The sequence below is a fragment of the Takifugu rubripes genome, chromosome 12 (genome assembly GCF_901000725.2).
Source record: "Takifugu rubripes chromosome 12, fTakRub1.2, whole genome shotgun sequence".
NCBI lineage: Eukaryota > Metazoa > Chordata > Actinopteri > Tetraodontiformes > Tetraodontidae > Takifugu > Takifugu rubripes.
In genome coordinates this window covers 106,399-123,709 of record NC_042296.1, presented here as the reverse complement: position 1 = coordinate 123,709, position 17,311 = coordinate 106,399, and the positions used below count along the sequence as shown (strand labels likewise).

Genomic DNA, 17,311 nt, shown 5'->3' with positions numbered 1-17,311 from the left:
TTATTTAAATTTATTTTTCAGTATCAAATGGTTAAATTAGTCAGTCAAAAAATGTTTATAGTTTAAATAAGAATTTATTTTTTTTAAAATTTCAGGTTAATTGATGCACTTTAAATCTTTTCTGTTACAGACTAAAAAACAATGTTAATAAAGCTATTCTTTGTTGTCAGTTGGTCTATATTTCTTTCTTTTTCTTTTTTTGTTTTCTTTAATGTTAATAAGGACACAATGTTATGCAGAGGTGTAACAATTTCATAGACAAATGATACTAATTATAGTCATGGCGGAGAGGGGGGGGGGGGGCGCAAAATGTTTTCTTCTTCCTAGGGGGGGCGTAACAGAAAATAATTGAGAAGCACTGTGTTAACCCCAGTTTTCCGGACACTCAAAAGAGAGAGACCGGCCCGTTTGCTCCCAAAGGATGCACGAGACTTTGGGACAATTGTCCTGAACCCGCAGCTTTTAAAAACTGGATCATTATTTCCTGGCCATAACACGACACATTCCTAGTGCCCGCACGCTCAGTCGCCAATCCTGTACATAACACAGTGTACAGACCGAAATAAGATAAATTCAGAATCAGCTGTCCTTTTTAGCTGAAATGAGCAGTGCAATAAATCTCATGGCCTGTCTCTCCTCCAGAGCCACTACTTCAGTTTTTCACAAAACACAAAACAAAAAGGGTCAAATTGAAAAATTTAGAAGAAGTATTCCTCAACATCAGCACAAAAACATACACCCATATTAATTATCTTTACGGTGTGTCTAAATTACTCCCCCATAAGCTTAATTGAACTAACCAGCACCCCAATATGTGAAAGAATGTTCACTTTACTTGCCGGCTTGGAGCGGGAGTTGGTCCGAGGAAGCAGATGGAGAAGACAGCCACAACCGATCCTGTTCATGACACCAATTTTGTGGTAAATTTCTTCTGGTGATAGTTGAGATGTGCTGATGAAAAAGGAATCTTTGTAGACACCGACTTGGTTATGAGAGATGTTTATTGGAGAGAAGTCAGGTATCAATCGGACACTGTAGATTGTCCGAGGGAGGTTTCGTGGTCCCGATGGTGAAGATTTCCGAAGTGCTTTGTTTGGTAGACCCTTATGGTCAAGTAAACACATTCCTTTCTTGTGACCCCTGCACTCCTTCACAGCACCAAATCATGAGCAAAGGAAAAACATAGGTGACAGGACACAGATGGAACATGTTGATATGGTGCCAGGATGGCTGAAGAAGATAAGGTCTCTAAAACTAAGATCCTCAGCAAAAATGAGGATCTGCAAGGGAACAATACACATTATTCGGACGCTACAGTGGCTCCGGGTAGGAGATCGATGGCGCAATTGTATGGACGATGGGGCGGAAGTGAAAGTGCACACTGCTTGCTGAAAACCTCGCCCAGGCAATGATATTCCTTCGGAACCCGGGACAGGTCTGGGGTCTCCTGGGCGGGAACCGGGACTGCTGAAGAGGGGGTGACTGCCGAGCGAAGGCAGTTGGTGTGACATGCAACACTCCAGCTCACAAGCCGACCAGTCAATCTAAGCATTGTGTCGAGCTAGCCACGGAGCCCCGAGGACTCCTGGGGAAGAGGGTTATTGTCTGGGTCCAGTGCGTTATCCTCACCAGGCCTTTCCCGTCCAGACCCAGAATGGTCTTCAGTTCGGGCAGTGTCTCGACGGGAAGGCGGGCCTGGCGGGCCAGGTCCTGACGGATAAAATTGTCATCCGCACCCGAGCTCACCAAGAAAGCCACAGACACAGTCTCCTGACCCCAAAGGAGCGTGCCTGACAGGGTTAGGTGGGCCGGAGGTGAGCAGGATGAGGATCCGCTTGCCAACACAGTCTTTTGCGTCGCACCTGGTAGTCGGCAAGGAAATGGCCCGTGTGGCCGCAATAAAGGCACAAACCTTTAGACGAGTTCGGCCCAACTACATCGGTTCGCTGGGAGAAACCTCAGGGGCTGGAACAGGGACCGAGGCTGACGAGTCCACGGTGGCTTCCCTCCGCCTGAAGATGCTCCCTGAGTTTCTCGTTCATCCTCTGCCGACGCCTCTCCCGGAGTCAATTGTCCAAGCGAGTCGCCAAGCCGATGAGCGCCTCCAAGTTCCCGGGCTCCTCCCTCGCGGCTAACTCGTCCTTCAGGTCGTCCGAGTAAATACTCCCCGAAGCGCCGCGTCATTCCAGCCGCTCCGGGCAGCGAAAATGCGGAAGTGAATGGAGTAGTCCGCGACTGAACTGGAACCCTGGTGCAGGGCCAGGATCTGGGAGGCCGTCTCACTGCTTTGGACGGGGTGGTCGAACACCCGATTTAATTCTGCTGTGAAGGCTGGAAAACTGGATGAAACGGGTGTCTGGTTCTCCAGAACGGCTGTGGCCCACAGCGCCGCTCTCCCGGAAAGAAGATTTACGACGAAGACGATCTTTGCCCTGTCGCTGGGGTAGGTGAGGGGCTCGAGATCGAAGACTAGAGAGCACTGGAGCAAAAAACTAGCACATGCACCAGCCTCACCAGAATACTGCTCCGGGATGGGAACGTGGGGTTCTCGCGGCGCGGCGGCCACCAGCTGTGGAGTGACTCTCGACACCTCCACAGGTGGCAGAGACGGACCCTGCTCCATCTGTCCAGTGGAAAGCAGGTCCGTCACACTGGCATTCAAGGTCTGAAGCAAGGTCCAAATGTCCGTAAGGAGCTGGTCGTGCTGGCCCAGCAACCTCCCCTGAGCCTCCAACGTACGGCGCACTGCATCCTGATCCACCGGGTCCATAATGGTTGGAGTGTAATGTTAGGAGCAGTTGTACCAGGACCCGAAAGCAGGCAGCACACAGTGGAGGGTGGTGTCTGAAGAACTCCTTTATTGAAGGTTACAGCTAAACGAACGATCCACAAGAGGTGTCGAGACCTCGAAAGAATCCAGAAAACAGTCCACAAGGAAAACTCACCACGAATCACATTAGTCAAAATCACAAAGAGTCAGGGTTTCGCGGAAGGGACAAAACACTCCAACACTGGCAAACGCGAGTACAGACTATAAATAGGGGACTAGATTACTGATAGCCCGCAGATGCGTCTGCCTGCAGCTCCAGCTGCTGCAGGGGAAAGGCTCCACCACGCCCCTTGCAGGAAGAAACCCGTAACCAAGCTCCCAGAAGCAGGGAACCCAAAACCTTCTCTTGTTTATCCAGTAGTGAACTGCCAGTGCAAAGGATAGGTGGTGCTGGCATTGTCCACAAAATTACTGAAAACTCTTTTGACATATAAATAGATATAAATAGATATAAATTGATATAAATAGAATACTTCTACTTATATCAAGTTTCAATCAACTTTGATAATTTTGATCAATTTTGGTCACCTTTAGACAGAACCAGATTGTTTGGTCGGGCTTGCCTTCCTGGTAACGTATTGCATCACTTCCTGTCTTCTCAATCGTTCGTTGGTTGCATTGTGCATGGGGTGTTGTATTCACTTAATATTGAACACTTGGTGTGTTGAATTCACTTTAATTAAAATTTGAAGACTTGGGACATTCTAGTCACCTGATAACAACAGTGAGAAACAACCCATATTAAACAAACACAGGGCTTCGCCGATTATTAGCATTAGCATGACCCGTTTCACCCGGTGTCTTTGTCTGTTCAGCGTGTGAAATGTTTAGTTACTCGTCTGCCTCCTTTAGTGAAGGGAATAGGTCCAGAAAGTGTAGTTTATTTATGGCTATGGAGGCGAGACTTAGCGAGCTTGAGCCGCGGTTCCGCAGCTTGGAGTTAACTGGAGTTGCGTCAGGTAGCCAGGAGAAGCTAGCTGCTGCGGAGCCGCCTAGCGTAGCTTCAGCTAGCGGTCGCAGGAAGCGTAGCCCAAAACAAAGGCCCACGGTGCACCACTAACCGTTTTTCCCCACTCGGCGACACACCCGCTGAGAAACCGACCCTGGTAATTGGCGACTCTGTTTTGCGCTACGTGAAGTCGACTCCAGCGACCATAGTCAAGTGTATCCCGGGGGCCAGAGCAAATTTACGGCTGCTGGCGAGATGTAAACGTAAATTTGGTAAAGTTATTATTCACATCGGAGCCAACGACACTTCGTCAGTCGGAGGTCACCAAAATAACCTTGGAGTCGGTGTGCAACTGTGCAAAAATGATGTCGGACTCCGTAGCATTCTCTGGTCCCCTCCCCAATCTGGCCAGCGATGAGATGTTTAGCCGCATGTCGTCGCTTCGTCGCTGGCTGTCACAGTGGTGCCCCGAAAACCAGGTGGCCTTTATAGACAATTGGAGCACTTTTTGGGGAAAACCTGGTCTGATTAGGAGGGATGGTGTCCATCCCACACGGGATGGTGCCTCTCTCATTTCTAGTAATTTGGCTAATTTTATTAGACCCAAAGTGACCTGACAATCCAGGGTCCAGACCAGGATGCAGAGTTGTAGTCTTACACACCTCTCTGCTGCTTCCATAGAACCCTCATCCACCAACAATAATATATTTAACGCTATAGAGGTAGTCTCTGTTCCATGGTTAAAAGTTCACCAAGCACAGAGCGGGGGAGCGGTCAATCACCATAATCTTATTAAAATTAATACTAAAGCACAAGTTGGAGAAACTAATATCACAATTAAGTGTGGACTGTTAAATATTAGGTCTCTATGGTGTAAATCCTTGTTAGTACACAACCTGATAGTGGATCATCACATTGATTTATTTTGTCTTACTGAGACCTGGCTTCAGGAGGAGTATGTTATCTTAAATGAATCTACTCCTCCTACCCATCTTAATTATCATATTCCTCGTGTTACTGGTCGAGGAGGGGGAGTGGCAGCAATCTATCACTCCAAGTTATTAGTTAATACTAGACCAAAATGTGGCTCCAGTTCATTTGAAAGCCTGACTCTTGGCATCACCCATCTGAACTGGAACGCAGAAAAGCCACTTCTGTTTGTAGTTGTATATCAGCCCCCTGCAGGGCCACATTCAGAGTTCCTGTCTGAGTTCTCTGATTTCTTATCTGACTTGGTCCTTAGAACGGACAAAAACATTATCATTGGAGACTTTAATATCCATGTAGACGTTGTAAATGACAGCTTTAGAAATGGCTTCATTTCATAACTTGAGTCAGTTGGTTTCTTCCAGCAGATAAACCAACCAACTCATAACTTTAACCACACCCTAGATCTAGTTCTGACTTATGGTGTTGAGGTAGAACATGTGTCAGTGTTCCCTCAGAACCCACTCCTGTCAGACCATTCTTTGATCACTTTCACATTTATGATTAAGGATTCTTCTATGCTCAGAGCACAGTCTTACTATAGCAGATGTCTTTCAGATAATGCTGTAGCTAAGTTTAAGGAAGTGATCCCTGTGCTAATCCCAGGACCACCGTGTGTTTCCCTAGGGATCAATCATTATAATCTTAGCCCTGCTGAGGTTGACTCTGACCAGGCCATCCCTACAACTGGACCATCACCAGATGTGCTGACTGTGGGAACATAGAGGTTCTCCAACAAGCCCTTAAACTCCTTCAGCCCTATATATTTTTCTGAGGCGTCATCGCTAATTCAGAAATCCAAGACCACCACGTGTCTTTTAGATCCCATCCCAACACACCTGTTGAAGGATGTTTTACCGTTGATAGGCAGTTCTATCCTGGACCAGAGCAATGGTTGTTTAGTGACAGGGTATGTACCCCGGTCCTACAAGGTGGCAGTGATTAAGCCGTTGCTTAATAAAACATCACTAGATCCTGATGTATTAGCAAATTATAGGCCAATATCCAACCTTCCTTTTATCTCAAGTTTTTGAGAAGGTGGTGGTGACTCAGTTACTGGAGCACCTGCAGAGGAACAGCCTGTTTGAGATGTTTCAGTCAGGCTTTAGAGCTCATCACAGCACAGAAACAGCACTTCTTCAAGTTACTTCTCATAGCTTCAGATCATGGACTGGTCTCTATGCTGGTTCTGCTGGATCTCAGTGCTGCTTTTGATACAGTTGATCACAGCATCCTGTTACAGAGACTGGAACATGTGATTGGCATTAAAGGGACAGCACTAGACTGGTTTAGATCATATTTAGTTTGCTCATGTCCATGGTGTTCCCTCTTCATACAGAAGGGTTAGCCATGGAGTTCCTCAAGGTTCTGTACTCGGACCAATCCTCTTCACCTTGTACATGCTTCCCTTAGGGAACATTATTCGGCAGCATGGGATAAATTTTCATTGTTATGCTGATGACACTCAGCTTTATTTATCCATGAAACCAGAGGAGACAGAGAAGTTAGTGAAGCTTCAGACCTGTCTTAAAGACATAAAGTCCTGGATGTCTTCAAATTTCCTCCTCCTTAACTCAGGAAAAACCGAGGTCATGGTGTTTGATCCTGAACCTCTCAGGGATAGATTAGATCACATGATCACTCTAGATGGTATCTCATTAACATCTAGTCTCTCTGTGAGGAATCTAGGAGTAACTTTTGATCAAAATCTCTCCTTCAACTCACACATTAAATTAGTCTCTAGAAGTGCCTTTTTTCACCTGAGGAACATCACAAAGATTAGGAAACTATTGACGCAGCATGATGCTGAAAAGTTAATTCATGCTTTTGTTACTTCCAGGCTGGACTATTGTAATTCTTTATACAGAATTAGTAACAATAAGCTTTTCAAAGAGGTAGGTTTTAAGTCTGATCTTAACAGTCCAACAGAAGGACTGGAACAACACTGCAATAACATAATACTGAGACATCCATTCATTCCGTTCATTCATTCATTCAGATCATTTATTTACATTTCTATAGTTTTATATTTTATATTTATATTCTATTTTTAATTTATTCTATTTTATTTCTTATTTTATTCTATTTTTATTATCTTATTATATTATCTTATTTTTAATATTTTAAACAGTGCTGTACGTTTCTTTGGGGAGATGCTAATTTCCCTAATGGACACCCCCTAAAGGGATCAATAAAGTACTCTGATTCTGATTCTGATAAAAGTAGCGATGGAGTCAGCCTCCCGTACCTGGACAGGGAGCTGGTTCCATAGCAGGGGGGTCTGGTAGCTAAATGTCCGGCCCCCCATTCTACTCCTAGAAACTGTGGGAACCACAAGTAGACCAGCATTCTGACAGCGGAGCGGTCTATTGGGCTGAGAAGGTATCACTAACTCCTCCAGGTAGGATGGAGCTAGGCCTCTGAGGACCTTGTAGGTCAAAAGAAGGGTTTTAAAATTTATTCTAAATTTAACGGGCTGCCAATGAAGGGACGCCATTACAGGAGTTATGTGATCTCTTTTGTCAGTACCTGTCAGAACTGAACTGCAGAAATGCTGCAGAAATGCTGCTCACCTGGAGGCTTCTTAAAGAGTTGTTTGGACACCCTGATAATAAACAATTACAATAGTCCAGCCTGGAAGTAACAAAAGCATGAATTAACTTTTCAGCATCATGCCGCGTCAGTAGCTTCCTAATCTTTGTGATGTTCCTCAGGTGAAAAAAGGCACTTCTAGAGACTAATTTAATGTGTGAGTTGAAGGAGAGATTTTGATCAAAAGTTACTCCTAGATTCCTCACAGAGAGACTAGATGTTAATGAGATACCATCTCGAGTGATCATATGATCTAATCTATCCCTGAGAGGTTCAGGACCAAACACCATGACCTCAGTTTTTCCTGGGTTAAGGAGGACATTTGAAGACATCCAGGACTTTATGTCTTTAAGACAGGTCTGGAGCTTCACTAACTTCTCTGTCTCCTCTGGTTTCATGGATAAATAAAGCTGAGTGTCATCAGCATAACAATGAAAATTTATTCATAGCTGCATACTGACCTCCGACCCCGCTGACCCACTCAACCGGCAGCTTATTCAATTCAATTCATTTCAATTCAATATAATGTATTTTTGTATGTATTTCTATGCTATATGCTTTTCCTCTCCTCTCCTCTCCTACCTATTCTATCCTCTACCTGTCCTCCCCCTTCTCCTCTCTCTCTACCCAGCCGGCCATCAGCAGGAGGGTCCCCCTACATGAGCCTGGTCCTGCTCAAGGTTTCTTCCTGTTAAAGGGGAGTTTTTCCTTGCCACTGTTGCTTGTCTGGGGTTAGGCCCTGGGATTCTGGAAAGCGCCTTGAAACAATTTTGATTGTAAAAGATGCTATATAAATAAAGATTGATTGATTGATTGGTTTGAGGTAGAAGTTAAGGGAAAATTATATCCATAAATTAAGGGGAAATGAACCCCATCATGCATCGAAGATAACTGTTTCTCCACTGAACGTCTATTTTTTTGAGCCTCCTGTTGAAAACATTTTACACATTAATTTTGTCTCAGACCCAATGTTATATTTGTGAAAAGGAAAAAAAGGAACATTTTTCTGCCATTTTCTGCATATGTGCCAGTTTGGACCAGGTCCAAATCCAAAACCACTGTACTGAGACTACTCAGATCTGGTTAGGGTTAGATCACCGAGAGGCCAAGCATTCATTAAAACACAGTTTCAGATTTGTGAAATTTGTATTCTCTTTGTGAAAATGCAAAAAAGACTTTTCACATACATCCCATTTTGTACCAGGTTTACCACAGTTCACTGCCTTTTTTCCACAAATATCCCACATTGGCCCAAATCCACATCATCTCTTTTCACTCAAATCTTGACTAGATTACAAGAAAATCGAATATTACTATTATCACTCTATATAATTAATACTACAAAATTAAAAGAATACATTAACATAGTGGAACATAGTTCGCAGAGTGCTACTTAATGAGAGTGCAATATGTCCACTAACACAGAGCCTGTCTCAGTTTTTATCTTTATTTTTTGATGGACACAAAGAGGTCTTTGTTCTCACTTCAAAACAAAGCCAGTGTAGCTCTTTATGAGCTTTCCCCACAGTCAGTTTTTACTAATGCTTTTAAAGCATTTAATGTTGCCTATGATAGAATAATAATTCATGTATTAGTGTGTTATTAGTTATCACACTTATTATTGTGGTTTTTCAGATCCAGGCCCTCAGCCTTGGGGACTTTCCAAAGTCTACAGTCTTCTGCCTGGGGACTTTCCACATGCATAAGCAGGCACATCCTCCTGATGTAGACAGATACGTAAATCATGTATTACAGATGCATACGGATACATAAATCACACACAACTGAATACATATATGATGTACTTTAAGCTGAGGAAAAAAATACACTACAATGGACAATGGTCAAACTTTCCTCATGCTCTCTTATTGTGACTCCAAGCAATGCTTTGTCACTGAGAGGCTAAGTAAGGGAGTATTGCACCATCAACTCGTGTTTGGAAACAAGAGACCTTTTCTGTAGCATGTTGAACAGTCTTATTTGTTTGATTCAGGAAGGTGAGGCAAGGCAAGGCAAGGCATCCAGATAACTTATGAAATAAGTCAGCAAAAAATACATCCTTTCTATCAATCAGTCAATCTTTATTTATATAGCGTCTGTTACAATCAAAATTGTTTCTAGGCACTTTACAGAATACCAGGGTCTGACCCCAAACAAGCAACAGTGGCAAGGAAAAACTCCCCTTTAACAGGAAGAAACCTTGAGCAGGACCAGGCTCATATAGGGGGACCCTCCTGCTGATGGCCGGCTGGGTAGAGAGAGAGGAGAAGGAGGGGGACAGGTACTCACCCCTCTCCCACATTAGCCCAGTAAACAGATGAATTTATTAACTTCCTTCTCCCAAACCACCTGCCAGACCACACCCCCGTGACATGTGATACCCACACCACACCCACCTCATGACACAATATATTTGCTATTATGGCTCCCACATCTCTACTGGGTCTGACTTTCTGATGTTGAAAGCATTAAAATTTTTCTCAAATGCAAAAAGCTTACCAGATGTGAATGGTGGTGTGTTCTGCTATTAACCTAAATCATTAATATTCATTAATATTCAAATTTAAAATGAAGATACAGTTCACAACTGCTCGTTGCGCTTAAAATGTTATGTATAAAAAAATGCATGTATATTTTAAACCCTCAATTATGTTAAACCAGATGTGATCACACCTTATTAAGAAAATGAGATTTAGAAGCAGACAGCTAATTCCAAACTCTCCTACCAAGGCCAATGTCTTCTAACTGGAAGTCTTGTCATTGTTGTTTCTAATGATTTTTATTAAAGCTGAATTAAGGCAAGCATCTACATGTCAACTGCATTTCTTAGTGATGAAAAGTGATGACTATTTTCATATGATATTACAGAAGAAAATAATTGAAGAGGTACTTCATTTCATTAAAACAATGACATATCTCAAAACAAGAGACTTGTTGGGGTCCAGGGTTCTGGGTTGTGTGTCTGGTTTTTCCTGCAGGGGACGTGGAGGAGCCGATATTTGCAACAGCTGGCGCTGTCGGCAATCTCCATCAGGCCACCTATTTTAAGAAGGGAGCGCCTGTCTGCCAGTGTCGGAGAGTTTTGGTGTCTTCCCTGCTCGTTCGAGGTCTCCACGCCGTCCTGCTGGACTAGAGAACGCCCAGAACCCGACTTCCGTGTTGGCTCTGCGCTGGAGCTCTCTGTGCGCCCCGGAAGATTGGACGAGTGCTTCCCTGCGGTCCAGGAGGACTGCCAGTTTGATTTGTTTTGTTAAATAAAGACTAGTTTTTGGACTTTTTATCACTGCGTTTTGCCTGCTTTCGGGTCCTGTAAAACCCAAACCCTAACAAGACTTTCCAAAATAACTGCTATGTTAGTATGAGGTTTTAATATATAATATCGTCTTCTCGAAAGATGGTGCATGACATTTTTGTTCCCATTGTTGTTTCCAATTATCTCTCCGTTTCTCTTGCTCTCTCTCACTGTCTATCTTGCTCCCCCTCTCTCCATTGCCCTCTATCTCCCTTGCTATCATTCTCTCAGATTATCTACATCATCCTGCTGATGAGATGTGAGTACTCTGACAAATTGTATTCATTTTTATTCAAAACCCAAATAACGGTGTATATTTACAATTATAATTTAAAGATTGCCTTTAGAAAGTCCAGTTGCACTGTTTTGTTTTTAAAATAAATAAATATGAAATATAATTTTTCATGAATTAAATATGAAATGCAAATTATGCTGTTTCATGTATTTTTCCTGTGAAAACAGGTGATTATTTTTAATGCGTGAGTGCTGAGTTCCATTAGAGCGCAACTGTTTAAATCTGTCTCATTTGGAGTTATGCATTATTACATAACCTTGTGTGAGCTCAGATTTTAATATGTGGTCGTAACGTGTGTGTGTGTGTATATATATATATATATATATATATATATATATAATTTCTGCTGTGTTATAGGATTCTAATGATATATACTTTTTAAAAGGCATCTGTTACAAATTTCTGACTTTCAGTAGTAGTAATATGTTTGTCTGTGTAGCATGTCAGCCCAGGTCTCAAATAAGGAAGAAAAAGGATTTAAATGTTTTCAACTCGCTCTAATAAAATCTTAATTGTGACTTCACCTCACAGTGCTCAGTCCTAACAACATGGCTGCAGATAATCCGATGTCTTTGTTAACAGGCAACCCTCCCTTAACATCCTGTTGTTTAGATATGTGAATATTGAATGTTGTTTCTCTTATGAATTTGTATATCCAAAAAAACAATCAAATGATATTCAGTGTGGTGTTGATGTGTTTGGTTTTAATACTGAATTAAGAAATAAATTGTTATGCAAATTGTTTTTAAATATTGAATTCCACTGAATGTAGAATGTGTCAACACAAACTGTGTTTTCACAGTGGTTTGTCAAGTTTAGTTGTACAGCATTAATTGCACTACAAGATAATTACAAGTCTGCAATAATTGAGGTACGTCCATCTGTCATCAATTTGTGGAGACTTTATTCCCCTTGTGTCTCCTGGGGCTGCATCAGGGGTCTCCTCGCTGGACATCTCACGATGCATCCTAGCAAAGTGCCAGAAACACCCTAACTCAGCTCTATTCTGTGCACCTCTGATATCCGAGCACCCAGCCCTTCACCAAGGCTGAACCTCTGTAGGAAACTCATTTTACCTGTTTGTATCAGTGATTTTATTCTTTTGGTCACCACCCACAGCATATGGCTAAAGGTGGAGGTCAGGTTGACCAATAAAACTCTCATTATCAATGCACATACTGTGTCAGTCTATCATCAATTATCCTCTGCTTACTTGAGTAAGACCCCAAGATACTTGAACTTGAATTTTCCAAGTTAGGGTTTAGTTTCCCTCTTACCTGTAGTGGGCAACCTGCCCTTTACTGAATAAAGGCATTTTAAATTTTTTTTTTTATTGTGTCCTCATGTTGCAGGTCAGCTTCAGAGTGTGCAGATACTCCAGGAGCCTCAGAGGGAGATGGGGGCCGGCCTGCCCCAAACCTTACCAGCAACAGGCGTCTGCAGCAGACGCAGGCGCAGGTGGATGAGGTGTGGAAAAGAGTTTTACTTTTCAACAACACATTTTAGAAAACAAAAACATAATTTCATTTGTTTTGAGGCTAAAAGGTTTCAGATAAAGCTCTTTGACTTTTAAGCAGATGAACGGTGGTTTGTCCTTCAGGTGGTGGACATTATGCGTGTAAATGTTGACAAAGTCTTGGAGAGAGACCAGAAGTTGTCAGAACTGGACGACAGAGCTGATGCCCTGCAGGCCGGAGCTTCACAGTTTGAAAGTAGTGCTGCCAAACTAAAAAACAAGTACTGGTGGAAAAACTGCAAGGTAGGCATGTTGGGTTTGCAACCTTGAACTGGTTACAAACTTTAAACCCTCCACCACAGCAGAAAAAAACAGAAACATTTGGAACTTTACTATAAATGATTTTATATTGTGAGCAAGTACATTGTTGGTAAAGGCAGATGAAGTACATACAACCAGTATTCATCTGAAATGCAGCCAGAGAAAATCCCAAGCAGGATTACTGTCAGAGATTAAGGACCCAGATGTGATGTATGATGTAACCCCACGTGTCTACCAAGCACTCACACATTCTGCATGTTCTGTCTGTGCATTCTGCAAGACAGGACAACTACAAAACCACACTATGGTTTGTTTAGACTAAATAATAACTCCATGTCAAAGTAATTGGATTTTTTCACCATTGTTACTAGTCTCTCATGTTTTCCTTCACAATTCAGGAGGAATTTCTGAATCAACAACTGACAAAACTGTTTTCTTGTTTATTTGTGTTTTGTTTGGTTTTAAAGCTTACAATTGATTCTCTAGCATGTGCTCTCTCCTCACTTCTCTCACTGTCCATGTTCCTATTAATCTTCTTCACTACCCTCCCCCCAAACAAGCATGAGGCAAGCACATGTAATTCACCCCTGTCCTTGTGGATTTATTTCTATCAGAAACACATTTAGGAACAAGGCAGAAATGGCGGGGTAAATACAGAAATACAGCGGGGGTAGTAAATAATCAGTCAAATTAAACTGTATAATGTAAAAGTATATATCTAACTGGAATTGCAGGAACTCATTGTTTTAATAGATTATACAGCAGGCATGCTATTACAATTTGACTGTTATGATTTTATAGGATATATAAATTAGATTTAAGATACAGATCCTAAATTTCTTATTGCTTTTACACCGTATTAATCTGAATGTCTGAACAGGTCATAAAGTGGTGATTTTAATGTCTCTTTTATTAGTTTGCAGAATTAAAATTTGTTTGACTAGGGGACAGTTTTCAGCTGCAGTAATACAACTTTGTCTACAGTGGTTATATTTAAAGCTGTTCTCGCTTAAACCAGGAAATAAAGGAAAAGCTGAAATAATAAACGTCCCTCAAAGTTGTAATTTCCACAAAATGTTTTTTGTTTTTAAAAAAAACTTGCATTTCTTTTTTTGATTATTATCTTTTTATTGATTATTGTTTCTCTTCCAGATGATGATAATGATGGGGGTTATAGGTGTTATATGTGTTGGAGTCATTTTCTGTAAGTAATCAAATACAATTTCCTCTTGTTTTCATGAATAAACATCAGTTAAATCTGTGCTGCTTATTAAAATTATACTTCCATCCCAGAGTTGTTTGTAAAGCAGCGTATGTTAAAAAAAAACAGCAACATTCGTCACATTTAACTTCAAACCATGTTCAAATCAAGAGGGTATGATTTTCACTTTTTAGGATATTATATTTGCAACAAAATTTGCAAAATTGAAAGTACTGTATATTATAAGGTTAAATGGAAATATAGAGTAAAAATCAAGGTTAAATCTAAATCTAAATACTAAATTTATATATTAAATTGAAATTAAAATATCAATTCCAAATCTAAATGTTAAATCTAAATCTACCGTAAATTTCAAATCTAATTCTTGGGTGGTATTAAATATTTAGCTAAGATCCAAATTTGCACAGCTGGTAACGGGAAGTCAAATCAAATCAATCAAATCAATCTTTATTTATATAGCGTCTTTTACAATCAAAATTGTTTCAAGTCGCTTTCCAGAATCCCAGGGCCTAACCCCAGACAAGCAGCAGTGGCAAGGAAAAACTCCCGTTTAACAGGAAGAAACCTTGAGCAGGACCAGGCTCATGTAGGGGGACCCTCCTGCTGATGGCCGGCTGGGTAAAGAGAGAGGAGAAGGGGGAGGACACGTAGAGGATAGAATAGGTAGGAGAGGAGAGGGGTAGAGGAGAGGAGAGGAGAGGAGAGGAGAGGAGAGGAGAGGAGAGGAGAGGAGAGGAGAGGAGAGGAGAGGAGAGGAGAGGCATAGAGCATAAAAATACATACAAAAATACATTATATTGAATTAAATTGAATTGAATAAGCTGCTGGTTAAGTGGGTCAGCGGGGTCGGAGGTCAGTATACAGCTCTGAAGGCGGCGATACCTGTAAATGGATACAGAAGTGGGGGGGGGGGGGGGGGGGGCAGAAAAACTACACAGGAAATAGCATTACTAGTCTACTTGATGAGGAGGAGGAGAGGAGAGGAGAGGAGGGAAGAGGAAACCATGACCCAGTGGGGTGACAGAGGCCTGTCAGGTGAGGAAGCAGGACCTGGGGACAGGCTCTCTTATATGCCCTTTATACACCAGGCTCTCCTATCTCGGCTGAAGTTGCCGAGGTAGTCAAAAAACTAAAAACTAGTCAAAAAAACGGATCTCATCCACCCGGAGTTCCTTAAGGCTCTGGATGTTGTAAGGCTGTCGTGGTTGACACGACTCTGCAACATCATGTGGACATCGGGGGTGGTGCCGCTGGATTGGCAGACCGGGGTGGTAGTCCCTCTTTTTAAGAAGGGGGACCGGGGGGTGTGTTCCAACTATAGGGGGATCACACTCCTCAGCCTCCCTGGTAAGGTCTATTCAGGGGTAGTGGAGAGGAGGGTCCGCCGGATAGTCGAACCTCGGATTCAGGAGGAGTAATGTGGTTTTCGTCCTGGGCGTGGAACGGTGGATCAGTTCTACACCCTCAGCAGGGTCTTCAAAGGTGCATGGGAGTTTGCCCAACCAGTCCACATGTGTTTTGTGGACTTGGAGAAGGCATTTGACCTTGTCCCTTGGGGGGTCCTGTGAGGGATCCTCCGAGAGTATGGGGTGCCGGGTCCCCTGATACAGGCCGTCCGCTCCCTGTACGATCGTTGTCAGAGTTTGGTCCGCATTGCTGGCAGTAAGTCGAACTCATTTGCAGTGAGGGTTGGTCTCCGTCAGGGCTGCCCTTTGTCACCAATTCTGTTAAAAACTTTTATGGACAGAATTTCTAGGCGCAGTTGTGGTGTTGAGGGGGTCCGGTTTGGTGACCTCAGGATCGGGTCTCTGCTCTTTGCAGATGATGTAGTCCTGTTGGTGTCATCGGCCTGTGACCTCCAACTATCGCTGGATCGGTTCGCCGCTGAGTGTGAAGCGGCTGAGATGAGAATCAGCACCTCTAAATCCGAGGCCATGGTTCTCAGTCGGAAAAAGGGAGGAGCTCAGAGTAAAGCCGCTGCTCCTCCGCGTTGAGAGGAACCAGATGAGGTGGCTTGGGCATCTCGTCTGGATGCCCCCTGGACACCTCCCCGGTGAGGTGTTCAGGGCATATCCCTTTGGTAGGAGGCCCCTGGGAAGACCCAGGATACGCTGGAGAGACTATTTCTCTCTACTGGTCTGGGAATGCCTGGGGATTCCCCCGGATGAGCTGAAAGAAGTAGCTGGGGAGAGGGAAGTCTGGGCCTCTCTGCTTAGGCTGTTGCCCCCGCGACCCAACCCCGGATAAGCGGTGGAAGATGGATGGATGGATAGCATTTAGAGTTTTGAGTTTCGTGTGTAACATTTACATTTATATTTCACTAATATATTTCTAAGGTCGCAACTTTCGCTCCAAATATCCTAAAAAGTGACTTGAAAAAATCTTTCCACTGTTTTAATCAGAATTTGAAGGTAAATGTAACAAAATGTTGCTGTAATCTTTCTTGTGTGAGCCACTTTACAAATTGCACCCCATACCCCCATGTTCTGAATGTTTTCTTCTGCATTTTTTATCTTAAGTGTATTTCTTCTACTGAGCTGCCCTGCAGAGAGGAGCTCTCAAGCTGAGTTGAATCCACCAAAACCATCCTTCTTCTACATTTCCTACTCTTCCTCTAAAATCCTTATCGATGGTCTGTCACATTTTGGTTTAGAGTCTCCATTGATCTATGGTCCACAAACTTCTTATAATGAACATGGGACAGTTGATCACTGGTACTTTAACTGGTACCGGTGACTTTAATTGAAACAGTTAATGAAAAGACTGAGTTATTTATTTTACATTACTGATTACTGTATGATGCAGGTGAACATCAAAACAGATAAATCAATTGTAAGAATGAATAAATTTTGCCCATTAAACCTATTTTTAATGCATTTGCAGTTTGTTAAGACTATCACCTTCACCGTGGGGTTCATGCTCACTCCAAGAATTCGGAGCACTATAAACTAAATATATGAATAGTGTAAGCCCGAAGGAATGTTTTCTTTTCTCTTTGTCATAGAGTTGGGGCATTTAACTTCACTTTGTCCTTGTGTTGAGAAAATTTGCATATTCCAGAACTGCTAATAGCCAGTGGGGTAGGCTATATGTGTGAGAAAACTTTCACAATCTGTTATTGCATTTGTATTCTAATTATTGACCGTGTTGTTCCCCATCCCGCACCCAGGCTACACCTCCTTTCTTCTAAATGCTGATTAATGTTCTAATTATGTGCACCTGCTGTGAAAGTTTAACAATTACAACTTACATATAGTTTTAAAGTCTTTTAATTTTGTCTACAATAACTTGAGTAATGGTAAAATTGATATCAATATTTAGAACAAAGGCTTTCATAGTATCCTCATTTTTTCATTACTGCATACTT

The 17,311-nt window shown here is 42.5% G+C and overlaps 1 protein-coding gene across 1 annotated transcript; it reads left to right on the top strand.

Annotated features, from left to right (window-relative positions):
• The first annotated feature begins 10,329 nt into the window (after nt 1-10,329).
• LOC101069563 (vesicle-associated membrane protein 2-like) lies at nt 10,330-16,602 on the top strand. The gene is made up of 6 exons (XM_011617217.2): nt 10,330-10,710; nt 10,882-10,909; nt 12,298-12,412; nt 12,546-12,704; nt 13,875-13,926; nt 16,464-16,602. Coding segments are annotated over exons 2-6 (345 nt in total). The 5' UTR covers nt 10,330-10,710; nt 10,882-10,907; the 3' UTR covers nt 16,481-16,602.
• The last annotated feature ends 709 nt before the right edge of the window (nt 16,603-17,311 follow it).